Source organism: Gossypium hirsutum, chromosome D02 (assembly GCF_007990345.1).
Source record: "Gossypium hirsutum isolate 1008001.06 chromosome D02, Gossypium_hirsutum_v2.1, whole genome shotgun sequence".
NCBI lineage: Eukaryota > Viridiplantae > Streptophyta > Magnoliopsida > Malvales > Malvaceae > Gossypium > Gossypium hirsutum.
The window spans coordinates 25,851,793-25,869,233 of NC_053438.1; the positions used below are offsets into that span (position 1 = coordinate 25,851,793).

The 17,441-nt window shown below is 35.2% G+C and overlaps 1 protein-coding gene across 1 annotated transcript; it reads left to right on the forward strand.

The window, feature by feature from the left end:
* LOC107910636 (DNA repair RAD52-like protein 1, mitochondrial) lies at positions 1 to 4,147 on the forward strand. The gene is made up of 4 exons (XM_016838565.2): positions 1 to 423; positions 1,236 to 1,273; positions 1,373 to 1,467; positions 3,753 to 4,147. Exons 1-4 carry the CDS (start codon positions 173 to 175, stop codon positions 3,894 to 3,896), a joined length of 528 nt encoding a protein of 175 aa, XP_016694054.1. The 5' UTR covers positions 1 to 172; the 3' UTR covers positions 3,897 to 4,147.
* The last annotated feature ends 13,294 nt before the right edge of the window (positions 4,148 to 17,441 follow it).

Genomic DNA, 17,441 nt, shown 5'->3' on the forward strand with positions numbered 1-17,441 from the left:
AGTTTCTACAAGTAAATTACACTGAGCCAAAATTCAAGACCCATACCTATTCTTCTTTTTCTGTCTCTTGCAGACAGAATTAGTAGAAAATCAAAATTTGGAAACGGCTTTAGACTTCAGACTTTGCCGCGCTGTCTCTGAGTTTGTGGAGTTTGAAGGAAAGGAAAGGCAAATGGCTTCTTCAATGGCGATTAAAACCCTTGCCGCATCACCCTTGACACGTCCTCCTTTGACAAAATCTTTGTCCTCACTTGTGCGACTAGTATCCTTCTCAACAAAGTCGGACGACGACGACGACGCCATCCCCACTGCAGGAATCAGCAGGCCGCTCGCCGACATTCTCAAAGAACTCAATAAAAAAGTCCCAGATTCCCTCGTCAGGCTCCGTACCGAAGATGGCTTCAATATCAAATATATCCCCTGGTCCTATCATCTTCTCTCTTTTATTTACTAAAATTTGTGTGTTTTTTTTCACGTGTATTAAGTATCTAGTAGTTTTATGCCTGTAAATCACCGAGTGCTACTAAACCTGCTTTTGACTTAAATGTTGTTTGAAAGACATAATTGAAAGGCTATGATTAACAAATAAAATCCAATGGGTGCTTGTAACAAAAAGCCTACGAAAATGAGAAGTTTTACTTGCAATTTAGCTACGAGACGAGGAGTATAAAAACGATTACTGCAATTTATCTACGGTAGTTTTAGGTTTAGGGTTTAGTGCTTGGAGCGTGGACTTCAGAAGGAATGATAAAGAACTTTGCAGCAAAAATGAAGCAATTGTTTGTTCGCTTGTTGACTGAGCAAACTGCTGAGTTCAAACGAGACCAACAAAATTATTGTTCCATATATGCTCTGTTATTTTAGAGACGAGATGTAATTAGTGGCAAACCTTGAACATTATAATACAAACTGTAATCAGTAAGCTTAATTTAATGCAGATGTTTAGTGCATACATATGCTGTGGGATTTAACTTTTTACGCACTTGATTTTGGAAGCATAGAACCGCTGCTGGCTATGATTTTTGCTTCTGTACCATGCCTCGTATTTGATACATGGAATCTGCTAGCACTACTCTGAGAAAAGAACTTTTCCTTCTTTTTTCTTACCATTGTAGGTCTTCACAAGTCGGCATTTTCATCAGTTTTCTCTTGTCAATTTTTGGTCTCCTTTGGCATTCTAGTGACAATGGTTTTTGTTTACTTGGTTTCTTATCATTTCTTTTTGTTCTTTTCAGGCATATTGTAAATCGGATTATGAACCTGCATGCTCCAGGTATGGTTAAGATGGAATTATTCTGGCTGGAGGAATTTCATTTCTTATGGCTTACTGAGATTTTGACTAAAATTCTTTAGTGTACCACCTATTGTGCAGAATGGTCTGGTGAGGTTCGCAATATTACTTATTCTGCTGACGGGAAGTCTGTATCAGTTGTCTATCGTGTAACACTCTATGGGACGGATGCTGAGGTATCTTATCTATTTTATGATTCACGCTATGACATGCATCCTGTGAACTTATGTTTGTTAGTTCACATGCATGCTTCTTCGTTAATCTTGCTACTAAGTTGCTTTCCAAATGCTTCTTACGCTGTCATCTTCTTATTTAAGTTTTTTTTTTCATTTTGCCTGAATTCAGTGAACATGGTTTACCTGGTTTTGTGGTAGATAAAGATGGAAAGATCACTCGTTTAATTTTAAGTTGGTTTATGACCAATAGTAATGGAGCCTCATCAATAATATTGCTGATTATTTTATCCTCTGACAGGATGCTTACTATTTTTTTTTTCTATTCTTTTCCTCTATGATAGAGTTTTGGCCTTATTTCTCTTTTGCTATCACCATTTAGAGGTAGGTTATTGTAGTTAAACTAAAGTTTGACATTTGGACTGAAGTAAAATAATTGAAAAATGAATGACAGGATGCTTACTAATTAATTGCTTTAAGACCACTGTATCATCTTGACCATAAAGAAAATAAAAAATGCTCATTTATAGATTATTTGAATAATTATCCTTTAAATTCTAACCTAGGATCTTTCAGCAATAAACTTAGTAGTTACTTTTCAACTAATGAATTCTATTAGCTTACAATGGAAAGTTGTTAAGGTTTAAAAACGGGAATTTTAAAATTAAACGAGCAACAGTATCATTTTTATGGGTAAGACTAACACAATCATTGCATGCATTGCATTTGATTGTTGCTTTTCCACTTGCATTTTTGCTTTCAGAAGCAAAAGCAAAAGGAAAGGGAAATGTTTTTCGAGGCAAAAAAAGAAAAAAAGCCTTTGAAGAATTATAAACGGGATTCTTTTCTAAACAATAAAATTGCATAATTCTACTATTCTGTAGACTGCTATTATTATTATTATTATTATTATTAGTCAATTTCTACTATACCTTCCATCAGTGAGACAATGCCTAGATATCTGGAAAAGAAAAAACTGGTTCTTAGCTTGACTCTTATAGTTCTTCAAAATACCATACCAACCACAAGCACTCCAATATGCTTTAAGACACTGTCATTGATTCATTTCTTCAATTATTTTACTTAAGCCCTAATATCATACTTTAGTTTAACAACGGCCAAGCTCTAAATTGAGCCATAGAGAAAAACAACTGAAAAAAAAAGCATCCTGTTAGAGGATACAATAATCAACAATATTATTGATGGGGCTCCCTTACCAGTATATAAATAAAGGAGGGATGCGATTTTTGCTCTTCAATGAGTGGAAAAAGGATGGAATTGTGATTGCAAGAGTGAGCTACAGTCTTACTGAACTTTTCTCTCTTGTGATATAGGTTTGATTTTCTTCTTCTTAATTTATTCGAAAATACAAGTTCACAATCGATAGACAATATAGGTTTAAAAGTTAAAAGAGTGGATTGATCACTCCATGGTTGCCTGTTTCCAAGTTGGTAAGTGTGGTCTACACTACAAGTTTAATATGCAATTGGTAGAAACAGTTGGTTCTCATTCACACATTGAGAGGATTATCGTTTTTTTTGGGTGACAAGCTGTAAACCTTTTTTTAACAAGAAGATCAAAGGCAAGTTTGTTATGGAATAAATTTCTGGAAGTTAAACCTCTTAGTGACTGTTATTGTGGTACAAGTTGAAAATGACATATTGACATGTTCATTGAAACTTCTATAGCCATATTCTACTTTCTTTGGTGCTTTACAAGATCAGGTTCAATTCCATAAGCCATAAACAAAAGTTTCTTTGGATTGTTTTATCTGTATGATGCTATTTTTGCAAACAGTCTATTTATGTTCCTAGCTTGAACATTATTTTGTAGTTGGCTTGCCTTGTCGTAGGTGGGAAAAACTTGCAGCTGGCTTGTTTAAGAGTTGAAAATCCTAAAATCGGGGAGCAGTATATGAACTTGATAAGTTTGATGCTTAGACTGTAGTATTTCTAATAAGCTCACAGAGTTGGACATCTTTACAAGAAAGAATATGAATCTCTTGGTAAACTTATTTTGAGATTATCCTAGATTATATGAATGTCTTACATCTGCATTGTGATTGTTAATTTGTTATTGTACTTCCTTTTAGTTCCATTATTGCTGGATGTGGTATTTTGTAGTATCGAACGTATTCATGCACATGAGTTCTTTGACGTTTAGTATTGAAGAGTTGTTAAAATGTATTGCATTTGATAATGAAATTTTCTTCTCTGTTCTTTAGCATAATTATATCTGACTAGAGTAGCTGATGACTTCGAGTTTTTATTCTTGTATCATTGTGCAAGATATATCGGGAGTCTACAGGGACTGCTTCGGTTGATGATCCTGGTTATGGAGATCCTGTACAAAAGGCTGAAGCGATGGCATTTCGGCGAGCTTGTGCTCGCTTTGGGCTCGGGCTTCATCTTTATCATGAGGATTTGTTGTAGAAAGCTAAGGGGCTGCTGCTTTTTCTTTTCCAATCAAATGGAAAGGGTAAAGGGACTCTTGTGGTAAATTTGTCTTTTGGCGGTAGATATGGTTCAAATGGCATTATGTTGCTATTATTTTGTTTGGATAGTAGTGAGTCTCTCGTCTGAGAGGTAGGGTGAAACATATTTTGGCGATGAACAAACATTGTTTTGCTTGGTAGGTAATTTTGATATAATTTAAGCCTATTGATTAGAGGGTTGTGGTTAAATCCATTATTCTTTCTTTTATTCTTTTTTTTTTTGGCTTAAATGACAAATTGCACCCTAAATTATACCTCTTTTCTTAACTGGGTACCTATTTTTTTTATCGGAAATGGTACTTAAACCATCCCTCACCCAAATCACCTTCAAATCTAAGACCGTTAAAAAAAACCATTGACCATTTATATCGTGTCACATCAGCACTTGTGTTATTTTTTAATTTTATATTTAAAATAATTATAGTAATATTAAAATATATATTTCCACTCCCTCATCTCCACCACCCTAGTCCCTCTCGGCAACCTCGACAAGAGTGATGTTTCAGTTGCTAAAAGTGCAAAGAAATTTGTGATTCAAGGGGGGTTAGTTTCTAGAGGATGGCCTTCATGGTTAGCTCTAGTGGGAGGTGAAGCTATTGATGAATGGTTGCTTAGGAGGTCGGGGTGGGGGAAGGGAGAGCGGTGGTGGGGGAGGGAGCCGAGAGGGATGTGGCTAGGGGTGGTAAAATTTTTTAATATTATAATAATTATTTTGAATTAATATTAATATTAAAATTATAAAACCAGAAAATAACATTGAGTGCTGATGTGTTACTATTATTAGTTTTAACGAAAAAAAGGTTTATGTATCAAATTGAGAAAAAATATAGTTTAAAGTACAAATTTTCAATTAAGCTTTGTTTTCTTTTTCATCACTTGCATCTCTTTGCCTGTTTCTTCAAATTTCTTATTTTATTTTAAACTTAATTTATGAAAAATTTATCTTTTCTAATTTATCTTTAATTTTAAAAGTGGTTCTTTTTTTTTTTTTACTTTCGTTTCTAAATTTATTTTTAGAAACCAAAACAAAAATAATAGGACATGCAAGGTTCCCTATTTTTAACTTATAATTAATTATATAAGTTGTTGAATCATTATAAATACTAAATTAAATAAAGTAACTTCGATTAATTAATTAAATTTTGTAAAATGATACTCAATACCTCATTAAAACATGTAAACTTTTTAATTGACTATTTTTACCATATTAACATGTTGATTAACAGTCAGTTAATAGATTAATTAGTTGAGTATCTAATTGTAAATGTTTAGGAGAGTTAACCTTCCAATGGATATGTGTAGTTATGAGAGAACAAATCTGAAATTTTGTGTTAGAAAATGTCTGCTCGTTATGCTACGTAAAATCAGAATTTTTGTACTTCATTTCATTTGAGGTTTTTTCTATTACATTACAACCTTGGTTGATATCAGATTAAAATTTTAATTCAACATAATATTTATATTGGTATATAATTGATTTATGTTATACCACCCACTAGGTGCGACACGTGACATCATGAGAAGACATTAGGAAAACTTCTTTAGATGATTTTTTGTTTACCTCCCAACCTACAACACTTGCATATTCTCCCTACCCAAGTGCTCAAATGACCCTCTATTGCTTGGCTGGTCACTCAGTGACTAATCACCCAGGCACCTCATTCTCTTGGTCACCCGCTTTTAGCATGTGCACAGTCACCTTCAAAGATGGGACCATCAAAAGATCATTGAGTGTAACAACCTCATAGTATTTTAACCAAGGGAATGCCGACGTAGTTGTAACACTCCACTCCCGACTTGAGTGTCGAATCCAAGATGTGAGATGTCACATTTGTTACCGAATCAACTACGATTTCATTTCAATATTCAACGGGGAAAATCATACATACAATTAAAAGTTAAGATTTCTTAGAATTTATTCAAATCCGCATCAAGAGTGGGCTTACGAAAGCTCTCATACCAGTCTGATGCTGAACTAGGGAGTAAAATGTAAAAATAGTCAAAACAAGGAATATTCTCATGACACCAAGTGATGTATGTTGTGACCTTGAATGCAGTAGCATGATGTAGCAACTTAAACTGAGGCGATTTGTAACACCTCCATACCTGACCTGATCACCAGGTCAAGGCATCGAGATACCACATTCGTTGTCAGAGCAACGAAAATTAATTACAATTCAACTTATCATATAATTTAAGTTGTTAGAATTATTTTGCACTTATAAAAAAATTAAATTCATATCTAAATTTTGTATGAGCTTACGACAGCTCATTTAATAGTCTATAGTCAATCAAGGACTAATTTACAATGTTTCAAACTATCAAATTGATGTCGCAATGTCAGGAGCTCTACGTCGCGATGTTACTGACTAACTTGATCTTGCCGCGATGTGAGAAGTTTGTCATTGCGACGTGCATTCTGTTTTCATGAAATTTCTATGCTTCAATTCTTAACACCCTAAACAATGCTCATCTACCACATTTCAACCAATTTACCCAGTATAGTATTCTAATATGCCTATTTTCAACCTTTAGCATTATATAATTGAACATATAACTCAATCAAAATTCATTAGGTTTTTCCACTATAAATCTTACATACTTTGTTTAAACCCAAGTGTCGAAACCACTTTTTGGAAAAGAAGAAAAAAACGGGGATCAACTTTGAAAATAAAATGGGAGTCGCCACAGATCTTTTACTATGGTGTGATCGGATCACCTTGAAAATAATTTTAGGTCTGCGAATTTTGAGAAAACAGGTTCGGGAGTCGGTTACGTACGAGGAAGGGTTAGCACCCTCGTGACGCCCAAAATTGGTACCGAATTGATTGTTTAATGTCTTAAAGTCGAAATTTTGAAAAGATTTTAAAATTCGATCCTTTTATTTTGAATAAAATGAATTGGATGATAAGGTTCACTTATTCCAAAGAAATAAATTGTCACACTCAGTAAGTTAGAGTGCAACATTTCAAATCCTCAAAATTAAGTTTGACTTTTAAAACCTATGCATTTGAGAAGGATATACGATTATTTGGGTCAAATGAAAAAAATCAAAACCCAGTAAGTTAGGGTTCGATTTCACAAAAATTCCTAAATATCGAATATTGCCTTTATTTTTAGAAAAATTCTCGTCTCGAGGAAACAACATGTCACATCCAATGCGTTAGGACACAACGTGTCGAATTCCCGATAATGAGCTTTTTATTTATGCTTTAATTAGCGAATATTCTCGATTATTTAGGCTCGACGAAGAAAATTGGAACCCAATACTTTAGGGTTCAATCTTCTCGAAGATTCAAAATCCCGAGTATCGCATTATCTTGAAACTTTTGTATGAAATAACTTTGACATTTGTAATCTTTTGAATGAATAAAAAACGCTTGAATAATAATGTACAACGTGAAGTAATAATTCGTAAACTAAAGCATGCACTAATGAGTAGCAAAGATTTAATATATACGAATAAACAATATCATATACATGAGAGCGACAATTTTATATCCTACATTATGCAAATACTAACATCCATATTAGCAAGCAAAATGAATTAAAAAGTTAATATTAAAAAGTAACAAGCGAATTAAATAAAATGTAACAAGTTTTTTAAATAACACAAAAAAAAGGCAACATGAAAGAAGGGAAATTATATATTAATGGATTATTCGTATAAAAATATAAAAAGAATAGCATGTATAAGAAGTTTGACATAGATAAAAACTAGGGTTTTAAAATAATAATAATAAAGAATATACAAAAAGATCTTAAAATAAATATATGCCAAAAATAAAAATAACTAATATATTAATACTATATATTAATCTATATAAGTAGTATATATAAAAAGGTAATATATATAAAATGGAGAACTTCATACAAAAATATATGTATAATGTGTATACCAAGTTGCGGTGAATAAAAATATAATGGAATAGAAATTAAAATAAGATATGTAAAATAATTTAAATAAATGATAAAAACTTAAATGAATATTATATGAACACGTGTTTTAAATAATCGATATAAATTACTTTAAAGTAGAGAATCTAAAATAATTTTAGAATGATTAATATATATAACAAATTAATGATAAAATAACATATAGAATAATTTAAAATAAATGATTTACAAAATAAGAAAAAAAAAACACACAACAAGTTTAATAGAATATATAAAAGAGGAATTTTAAAATAACTAATTTAAAGATAACTAAATTTTAAAATATCATATATAAAGAAAAATTTAGACTAAATAACGTATATATATATATTTTAAAATATGAACTACATACAAAAGTTTAAAATAACTAAATAAAGTACTGTAGAATAAAATAGTTTAAAATGCAGAAAATATTAAAACGATTTAAATAAAGGTTAAGGGTCGGATTGAAACTACACAAAACATAGGGGTGCAAATAATAAATAATGAAAGGATGCATGGGACCAAAATGAAACAATAGTGACATGTCAGGTAGAATTTAAAAAAATAAAAAGATTGATTTGGATTCGCTTTAAAAGCGAGGGACTAAGCGCGTAAATATTTCTCCCCACCCCAGAACACGCGGATCTAGTCGCATCTAGGTCGGCTCATCGGGTAAGCTCAATACATCACCATTTTAGAGCCATTGAAACAGGGCCCAAATAGTGCCGTTTTAATAATCCGTATTAAACTAAGAAAAACTAAACCTAAGTGACCCTAAAACCATCCTCTCTGCGCCGCCTCAAAGAAACGAAAGTCCCCCCATCCATTCAACTTCGATCCGAATGGAGGAGGGATTCGGCGACACACCAACCCCAGGTATGAGTTCTAGGGCCTTTTCCTTTCGCTTTCACTTTTCTCACTGAAAGAGATGAGAGCCAATGCGAAAAAAACAAAAGAGAAAAAAGAAGAAAAAAAGAAATCAAACGAAAATTCCAAAGTAAATCACCTTTAGAAACTGTTTTTCTATTCTTTCCTTTCAAGAGGTTTTTCAATACAATATTCGCATGTGTCTTTTCTGTTCTCTTTGCAATCGGTTTATATACCGAAAAGATACAGAATCAAAAAAGAAAATACAAAATCTGTCATTCTCTTTTGTTTTCTTCTTTTAATTTTTTTCTCTTCTTTGTGTGCTGTTGTTTGTTTTTATTTGCTGCAGGTATGGAGGCTAGCGGCGTGTGGGGGTGGAGGGGACGTGGCGTGTACGGAGGCAGTGGGTGTGGCATGTACGGAGGCGCGGATGTGGCATGTACGGAGGTGCTCATGGCGGTGTGTGGAGGCCACTGTTGCGGCGGCTGGGATCTCAGAAACCCTAGGGTTTTTGTTTGGGTTTTGGGCTAGAGGTATTTGGGTTTGATTTTAGTTGGGTCGTGTTTAGTTTGGGCTAGGGTCTAGGCAAAGTGGGGTTAAATTTTAGTGGGTTAATAACTTGTATTGGACTATTTTTATTGGACTTTTGATTTTAATTTTATTTATTTGGCTTTTTATTTTTATTTACTTGTTTTTTTATATGCATGTGGGCCGGGGATAAATTGGGTATTATAGCTGCCCCTCTTTGCTCATTGCCGTGTAACAGGAACGGAGCAAAGACTCAAAAAATGGCCAATTTTGCCCGGTCGTGCTGGACCTTGGTGCTCCTCTTCTTCGAGTTGCCTCATTCCATCCTACTGTATCTTCAGAGGTATAGGAATTGGTGCTTCGACCCACTCCACCGCGACGTCAGGGAGATAGGATTCGTAACTCGTAAATCTGCTTAACTGTGATGTCGGAGAAGCAAGATTCGCCATTGTGGCTTTAATCTGTTCCACTGCACCGCCAGGGAAGTAAGATTCGCTATTATAGCTTTAATCTTTTTAACCGCAATGTCGGGGAAGCGAGATTCACCGATGTGGCTTTAATCCTGCTCTACTGCACCGCCAGGGAAGTAGGATTCGCCGATGTGGCTTTAATCTTTTTAACTGTAATGTCGGGGAAGCAAGATTCATCGATGTGGCTTTGACCTGCTCCACTGTACCGCAGGGAGATAAGATTTCTGGCTTCAATCTGTTCCACTGTAACCTCAGGGAGATAAGATTCACCATTTTCGATTAGGAGTTCTTCGGTCTATTTCACTGTAATCTCAGAGAGATAAGACCTGATGCAATCTACTCTACTGTAATTTTAGAGAGATAAGATCCTTTATTTTAATCCGCTCCATTGTAACTTCAAGGAGATAGGATTATCGGCTTCAATCTGCTCTACTGTAATCTCAAGGAGATAAGATTTCTGGCTTCAATCTGCTCCACTGTAACCTCAGGGAGATAAGATTCACCATTTTCGATTAGGAATTCTTTGGTCTATTCCACTGTAATCTCAGGGAGATAAGACCTGATGCGATCTACTCTACTGTAATTTTAGAGAGATAAGATCCTTTATTTTAATCCGCTCCATTGTAACTTCAAGGAGATAGGATTATCGGCTTCAATCTGTTTCCCTACTCCTGGGGAAGATAAGATTCGCCGCTTAGATCTGCTTCCCCACTCCTGGGGAAGATAAGATCCGTAATCTTCAACCTATCCCACTGCTGACCAGGGAGATAGGACTAGTGGCTTAAATCTGTTTCCCTACTCCTGGGGAAGATAAGATTCGCCGTCTTCGATCTACTCCACTATTGCTTAGGGAGATAAGATCTGTAATTTCCAACCTATTCCATTGCTGGCCAGGGACATAGGACTTGTGGCTTAAATCTGTTTCCCTACTTCTGGGGAAGATAAGATTCGCCGTCTTCGATTTGCTCCACTATTGCCTACGGAGACAAGATCTATAGTTTCCCAACCTATTCCACTGCTGGCCAGGGATATAGGACTTGTGGCTTAAATCTGTTTCCCTACTTCTGGGGAAGGTAAGATTCACCGCTTAGATCTGTTTCCCTAATCCTGGGGAAGATAAGATCCATAATCTTCAACCTATCCCACTGCTGACCAGGGACATAGGACTTGTGATTTGACCGATCTATTCTCTGGGGAACATGACCTGTATAATTTGTTTATGAACTTAATTATGCCTAGTGATTAGGACGTCATGATCAGAATGATTCAAATGCTCCTAACTAGGTATGTATAAATGATGTTTGCATGAATGCAGAATGTCATTTTTGACAACGATCTTTCTTTATCGCTTAAGTTATCATTGTTCGAAGTTTATTAAGGCTTTATCACTAACGTGCTACAACGCCTTCTTGCTTGGCTGACATCTCCAAAGAAACACTTAATCATATTGCCCCTACCATGAACTTCAAAGTTCAATCCACTAGGACACACAACTTGTACCATTTTTCTCCCACTGCAACCCAATGGTAGAAATATATGGCTTTTCCTCAGTCCTTTCCTATCACAATTCAAGGATACGAGATCTAAGTCTGTCTGGTCCCTTCACCATTCCCCAGATGTCGTACCAAAGACTTATGCGCAGATGAAGGCTCTCTTCTCCGAGGTAACCTCTTCCTCTTTCCTGGTGATCGTTGTTTGCTTGTTTATTTAAGCTTTGTCACCAACATGACATCTTGTCAATCAATGCATTTGACAACAAAATCAGAAGAGAAAAATCTAAATTTAGACACTTCCTTATCAAATTTCCAACCTTTAAATTTGGTGTGCTCTAAACAAAGGTCCTGCTTTAGGTTCCTATATTATTTAGAAACTTTTTAGAGTAATATGCAAAACCTCATTTGTGAAAGTTTTATTAGTCCATTAATCATTATTCCAATGCAACATGCTTCCAAAAGGGATCATAATAATGGATAAGAATAAAGTTGGTTTTGAGCATAGCTCGAAGAAACAAATTATCAGAAATAGTAAAGAAGAATAATGAAGAAATTGATGGGGAATGTGTGTTCTGGAAGAGAATGAAGTATTCCAAGAACAGAAAATTCAATATAAATAATATGAGAGTTGGGTGCCCCAGATATCGCAGCTTGAACTTCTCTGTACAAACTTTCTGAAGACCATTTTGAGTTTGACTTGTGTTTAGGAGATTTACAGTGCTTTGTCGATGCCCCAAGATGTCGCCTACCCTTTCCTGTTGATTCAGGTATAACAAGATTACCACATGCCCGAAGATTCGAGTTGCTCTGATCGCTTCATGCCCCATTCTGATTAGTATTTGAGCTGCCCTTTTCGAGCTTTCAACTCAAATCCCCTTTGGCCTAAGGAGCTCTTTGCGGGTTTTCCTCTTAGCCTCTCCATTTTTACTTTTTCATTTTTTCATTTTTCATTTTTCATTTTTCATTTTTTTAACTCAAAGTGCCCTTTGCGGGCTTTCACCTTGGTTTTTTCTTCTTCTTTAAACGAAATATTTCTTGTCTGGATCTGAGTTTGTAGGACTAGCAATCTCACTCAGGATCAGTGCTCCTCCGAAAAAGGTCTTCTTTACAACCTAGGGACATTCCCGGTTTGGCATTCACTTCCTTCTAGAATATTTTTGAAGGATCTTTTTCAATATCTAGCCCTCTTGTGGAATTCTATGAGATGACCCTGTTCATTATGGGCTCGTATCATTTGTTTTTGGTACATCCGACTCTGATGAATAGCTTTTAACCCTTTTCCTAGGTCGAACTGATCACATCGCGATGGATCCTTCTAACTCTAATACCTGGAGGGAGGGGATTTCAATAGGTAAAACTACCTCAATCTCGTAACCCAAAGAGAACAACTTTGCTTTGATAGAAATCTTGATAGATGTTCGGCAAGCAAGGAGGGAAAATGGTGATTTCTTATGCCAGTCATTATAAGTCTCAGTCATTTTTCTTCAATTTTCTTGATGTTCACCTCTAAGAAATTCACTAACGAGTCGTGGTGTCTGCTTCTGAATTGATTTTAGACCCCAGCTATCGTGCTATTGTCCAAGTTCAATACCATCTTCTCTGGAATTCTATATAAGCATATGATGACATTGGCGTATGAGGCGGCCTCTAATGATCTAAAAAATAAAGCAATGCCCATTAGAAGTCTTCGATAATGGTGATGTCCATGCCCCATTTTGTTCAAAACTTGAGTCGCCCTCTTCAGGTTTTCAACTCAAAAACACCTTTGGTCACAAAGCGCCCTTTGCGGGTTTTCGCTTTGGCCTCTCATTTTTTTGTCATTTTTTATTTTGATCTAGATTTTTCTTTTTCATTCTTCTTTCTTTTTCTCTCATTTTCATCTTGACCTTGACCTTGATTTTGATTTTTCTTGTTTTTTTTATTTTTTATTTTTGGATCTGAACTCTTGGAATTAGGCAAGCCCTTGTTACCCCTTTCGAAGAATCTCCTTTGATATTAGATTTCTTTCATAGAACCTTTTGGGGGTGCAACTATGACAGAAAAATTTGGATCAGGATAAAATCCCACAACATCTTGAAGGGATGGAAACTCGACTTCAAATGGGCAAATCTATGCTGACTCAACGAGAGAGGCATTGCCCCGACAAAGAATTGCATCATTCATATTGCAAATTTTGACATCGTGCTGTTGCGCAGATTTCTTTATCAGCGTTTAACCCGAGCATATCCTAGTATGATCATACAAAGACATCTTGAACTCTAGAGGTAACTCAACAAGGTCTTGCTTCGTTTTTGCGGTCAGGTCAATTCTAATCTTCACCAAGCACACAATTTCTAATGATTCCTTGTGGGATAGGATCTGTCCTTCCTCTTGTTTAACCATCCTCAAAAAGTCTGGAGATAAGCTAAGATCTATGTCATTTCCAAAGTCATGAGATCCCTCTAAACATATGCCTCGCTCAAAAGGAGAATCTGAGTCCGTAGCAGAGTCATTCACGTAATTGATATCTAGGGACCCATAATAAGTACCGAAGAATATACAAAAGAATGTAGAAATTCATGAATAATTATTTGTACCATATGATTATGAATGAATGAATAATAAGAAAATCCAAAAGAATAAAAGAATCTGGAATTGTTTGTAAAGAATGAAAATATTGGCTCAGTAATGATTGTAAAGATGTATTTCATTAAAATAATAACGTTCAGATATGAGCCTATTTCACAAAGGAAATTTCTATCATTTTTAGGGTAAAAACAACAAAAATGTTCTGAACATTACTCTAAATAAGTTCTAAAAACTACAGGGTTTTCTTCCGTAGTCTACTTGCTTAGAGCACTCCCAGATTTATAAGGGCGGATATCTAACAAGGTCCCTCCTTCAGTCGCTTTTCGTCGATGTGAACATTTCCCATTCTTCTTCATGCATCACATTCGCCTCGTCATCAATATAATTTGGTAGCAGATTTTCTGCACTGGAGGCCTCATCGAATTTGACAATGCCTATTTTAATGAGTCTTTCAACTATCTTTTTGAAGGCAATGCAGTTTTCTGTCGAATGCCTGTAATTCCTGCATGATAGTCGCATTGTGTGTTCATATCGTACCATTTGGGATAAGGAGGTTGTAAAGGGGTCAAGTAATGAGGAGCAACAACATACGCATCGAACAAGCTTTGATACAGCTCTTTATATGACATCAAAATTGGTGTGAACTGGAGCTTCTCAGTACCTGGTTTCACTCTAGATTCTTGCTTTAAAGGGCTCTGATGGCTGGTGGTTTCCGTCATTGGCCTGCCCACAGTGATTGGTTTTAAGTGGCCCTTGTTATATCCGCCTACATTACCCCTTTTATTCCCTTTTCTTCCTTGGGGCCTTTATAGTATCTGGGTACTCTACACTCATCTGCTTTATTTCTGCTAGATTAGCAATAGGATTAGCTAAATTGTTCCTCAAATTCGATCCTGGGCCTGTCAGGCAATTCACTGGTGTCGATGTACCAGTCTGATAATATTGGGATCCGATAGTAAAGAGTGCCCCTTGTGGGCACCCATCTGGCTGGACATGGACACTTTTCGGAGTACAATCTAAGGAATAGGCAAGATCCTCATTATCAACCCCAAAGTAAACCACCGGGTCTTTCACTTCTTTTGACTTTCCAGTTAGCAATCTGTTGAACTGGCTTATCATAGTTATCTGCAATTCTAGCATTTGGTCTCTCATTTCCTGTTGAAATTTGGCCTGTTGCTCTTGCATCTGTATTTGCATTCGCTCTAATTTCTCCAACCTTTCTTCCTTTTCTCTAACCTTTTCTTGGATACCGTAAGGGTGTTGGGTTGGTTGGTTTTCCAGGTTAGCTGAAATAAATTTATTCAATTAGACTCCTTCAATGAATTTATGCATGCGATGTCATGTAATGCAAATGCATGAAATGAATGCCTAAAGAGACGTTGATTCTGATTCAATTACATTTAGGAAACTTTTCTAGAAAGCAAATTCCTTTACATAAAGCAAATGCATGTACGGCCTTGCCCTTATATTCCAAGAGACGACATCGATCTTTTTCTTCATCCGCATGTTTGTGATAATCTCGCCAATTTCCAATAGATGTCACTGCTAGCTCTTTTCTTGATCTTGGTCGCGATCCATCATCTGCCCATCTTCATGAGGGTCGTCAAATTCTTTGAAACGTTGAACACTCTTAGACAATCATCCTGAATCCTCGGGCCACGAAGCAAGGTCACGAACTCTTCCATCGCCCTTCTTGTGTTTCTCAGAATATATTCAGACAGTCGTATTGTTTTCCATTTTATCAAGGAATTCGTATTCCATGACAAGCTTTCTAATTTAGTAATCGGACTTGAATCAATATCTCTTTCCTAAGATGCAAGTGCAATGCAATCTTAATCAAAACAAAACAAGAGGGGTTAGTACAAAACATAAGCAAGTAAGGAAAACTAAAGTACCTAGTCAGGTAACCACTAAGGATTTGGAGTGGCTCTACCTAGGATGGGTTCCTAAGGTCTTCTATATGCGGTTTGGCTCTAAAGTCGAGGTACCCGAACCAGCAGATTCCTCGATCTTCACCCACTATAGGCTCATACAGACCAAGTTCGGTTCAGGGGAATACATTTCCCTATGGCTGCACGGAGATGAAAATCTCACGAAGACATAGGTATGGATGTATCTCGAAAGTGATTCACTATCCTGCACGGAGGTGAAAACCTCACGAAGGAGTAGCTTCTCACTCCCACTTAAAATGGTAAGACTAAATAGTCTTTATGCAATATAATGGCAAAATATAGAGCTCAATTTACAATAATCATGCAAATAAATGCAAAGGGAAAATCGTAATTTTTCAAATCTAATTTTTAATTTTCAACAATAAGACAAAAAAGAACAATTAATTTTACGGCTTGACTCTCTAAAGGTCCCTAGTGGAGTCGCCAAGCTATTGAAACCACTTTTTTGAAAAGAAGAAAAAAATGGGGATCGACTTTGAAAATAAAATGGGAGTCGCCACCGATCTTTTACTATGGTGTGATCGGATCACCTTGAAAATAATTTTAGGTCTGCGAATTTTGAGAAAACAGGTTTGGGAGTCGGTTACGTACGAGGAAGGGTTAGCACCCTCGTGATGCCCAAAATTGGTACCGAATTGATTGTTTAATGTCTTAAAGTCGAAATTTTGAAAAGATTTTAAAATTCGATCCTTTTATTTTGAATAAAATGAATTGGATGATAAGGTTCACTTATTCCAAAGAAATAAATTGTCACACTCAGTAAGTTAGAGTGCAACATTTCAAATCCTCAAAATTAAGTTTGACTTTTAAAACCTATGCATTTGAGAAGGATATCCGATTATTTGGGTCAAATGAAAAAAATCAAAACCCAGTAAGTTAGGGTTCAATTTCACAAAAAATCCTAAATATCGAATATTGCCTTTATTTTTAGAAAAATCCTCGTCTCGAGGAAACAACATGTCACATCCAATGCGTTAGGACACAACGTGTCGAATTCCCGATAATGAGCTTTTTATTTATGCTTTAATTAGCGAATATTCTCGATTATTTAGGCTCGACGAAGATAATTGAAACCCAATACGTTAGGGTTCAATCTTCTCGAAGATTCAAAATCCCGAGTATCGCATTATCTTGAAAACTTTTGTATGAAATAACTTTGACATTTGTAATCTTTTGAATGAATAAAAAAACGCTTGAATAATAATGTACAACGTGAAGTAATAATTCGTAAACTAAAGCATGCACTAATGAGTAGCAAAGATTTAATATATATGAATAAACAATATCATATACATGAGAGCGACAATTTTATATCCTACATTATGCAAATACTAACATCCATATTAGCAAGCAAAATGAATTAAAAAAGTTAATATTAAAAAGTAACAAGCGAATTAAATAAAATGTAACAAGTTTTTTAAATAACACAAAAAAAAGGCAACATGAAAGAAGGGAAATTATATATTAATGGATTATTCGTATAAAATATAAAAAGAATAGCATGTATAAGAAGTTTGACATAGATAAAAACTAGGGTTTTAAAATAATAATAATAAAGAATATACAAAAAGATCTTAAAATAAATATATGCCAAAAATAAAAATAAGTAATATATTAATACTATATATTAATCTATATAAGTAGTATATATAAAAGGTAATATATATAAAATGGAGAACTTCATACA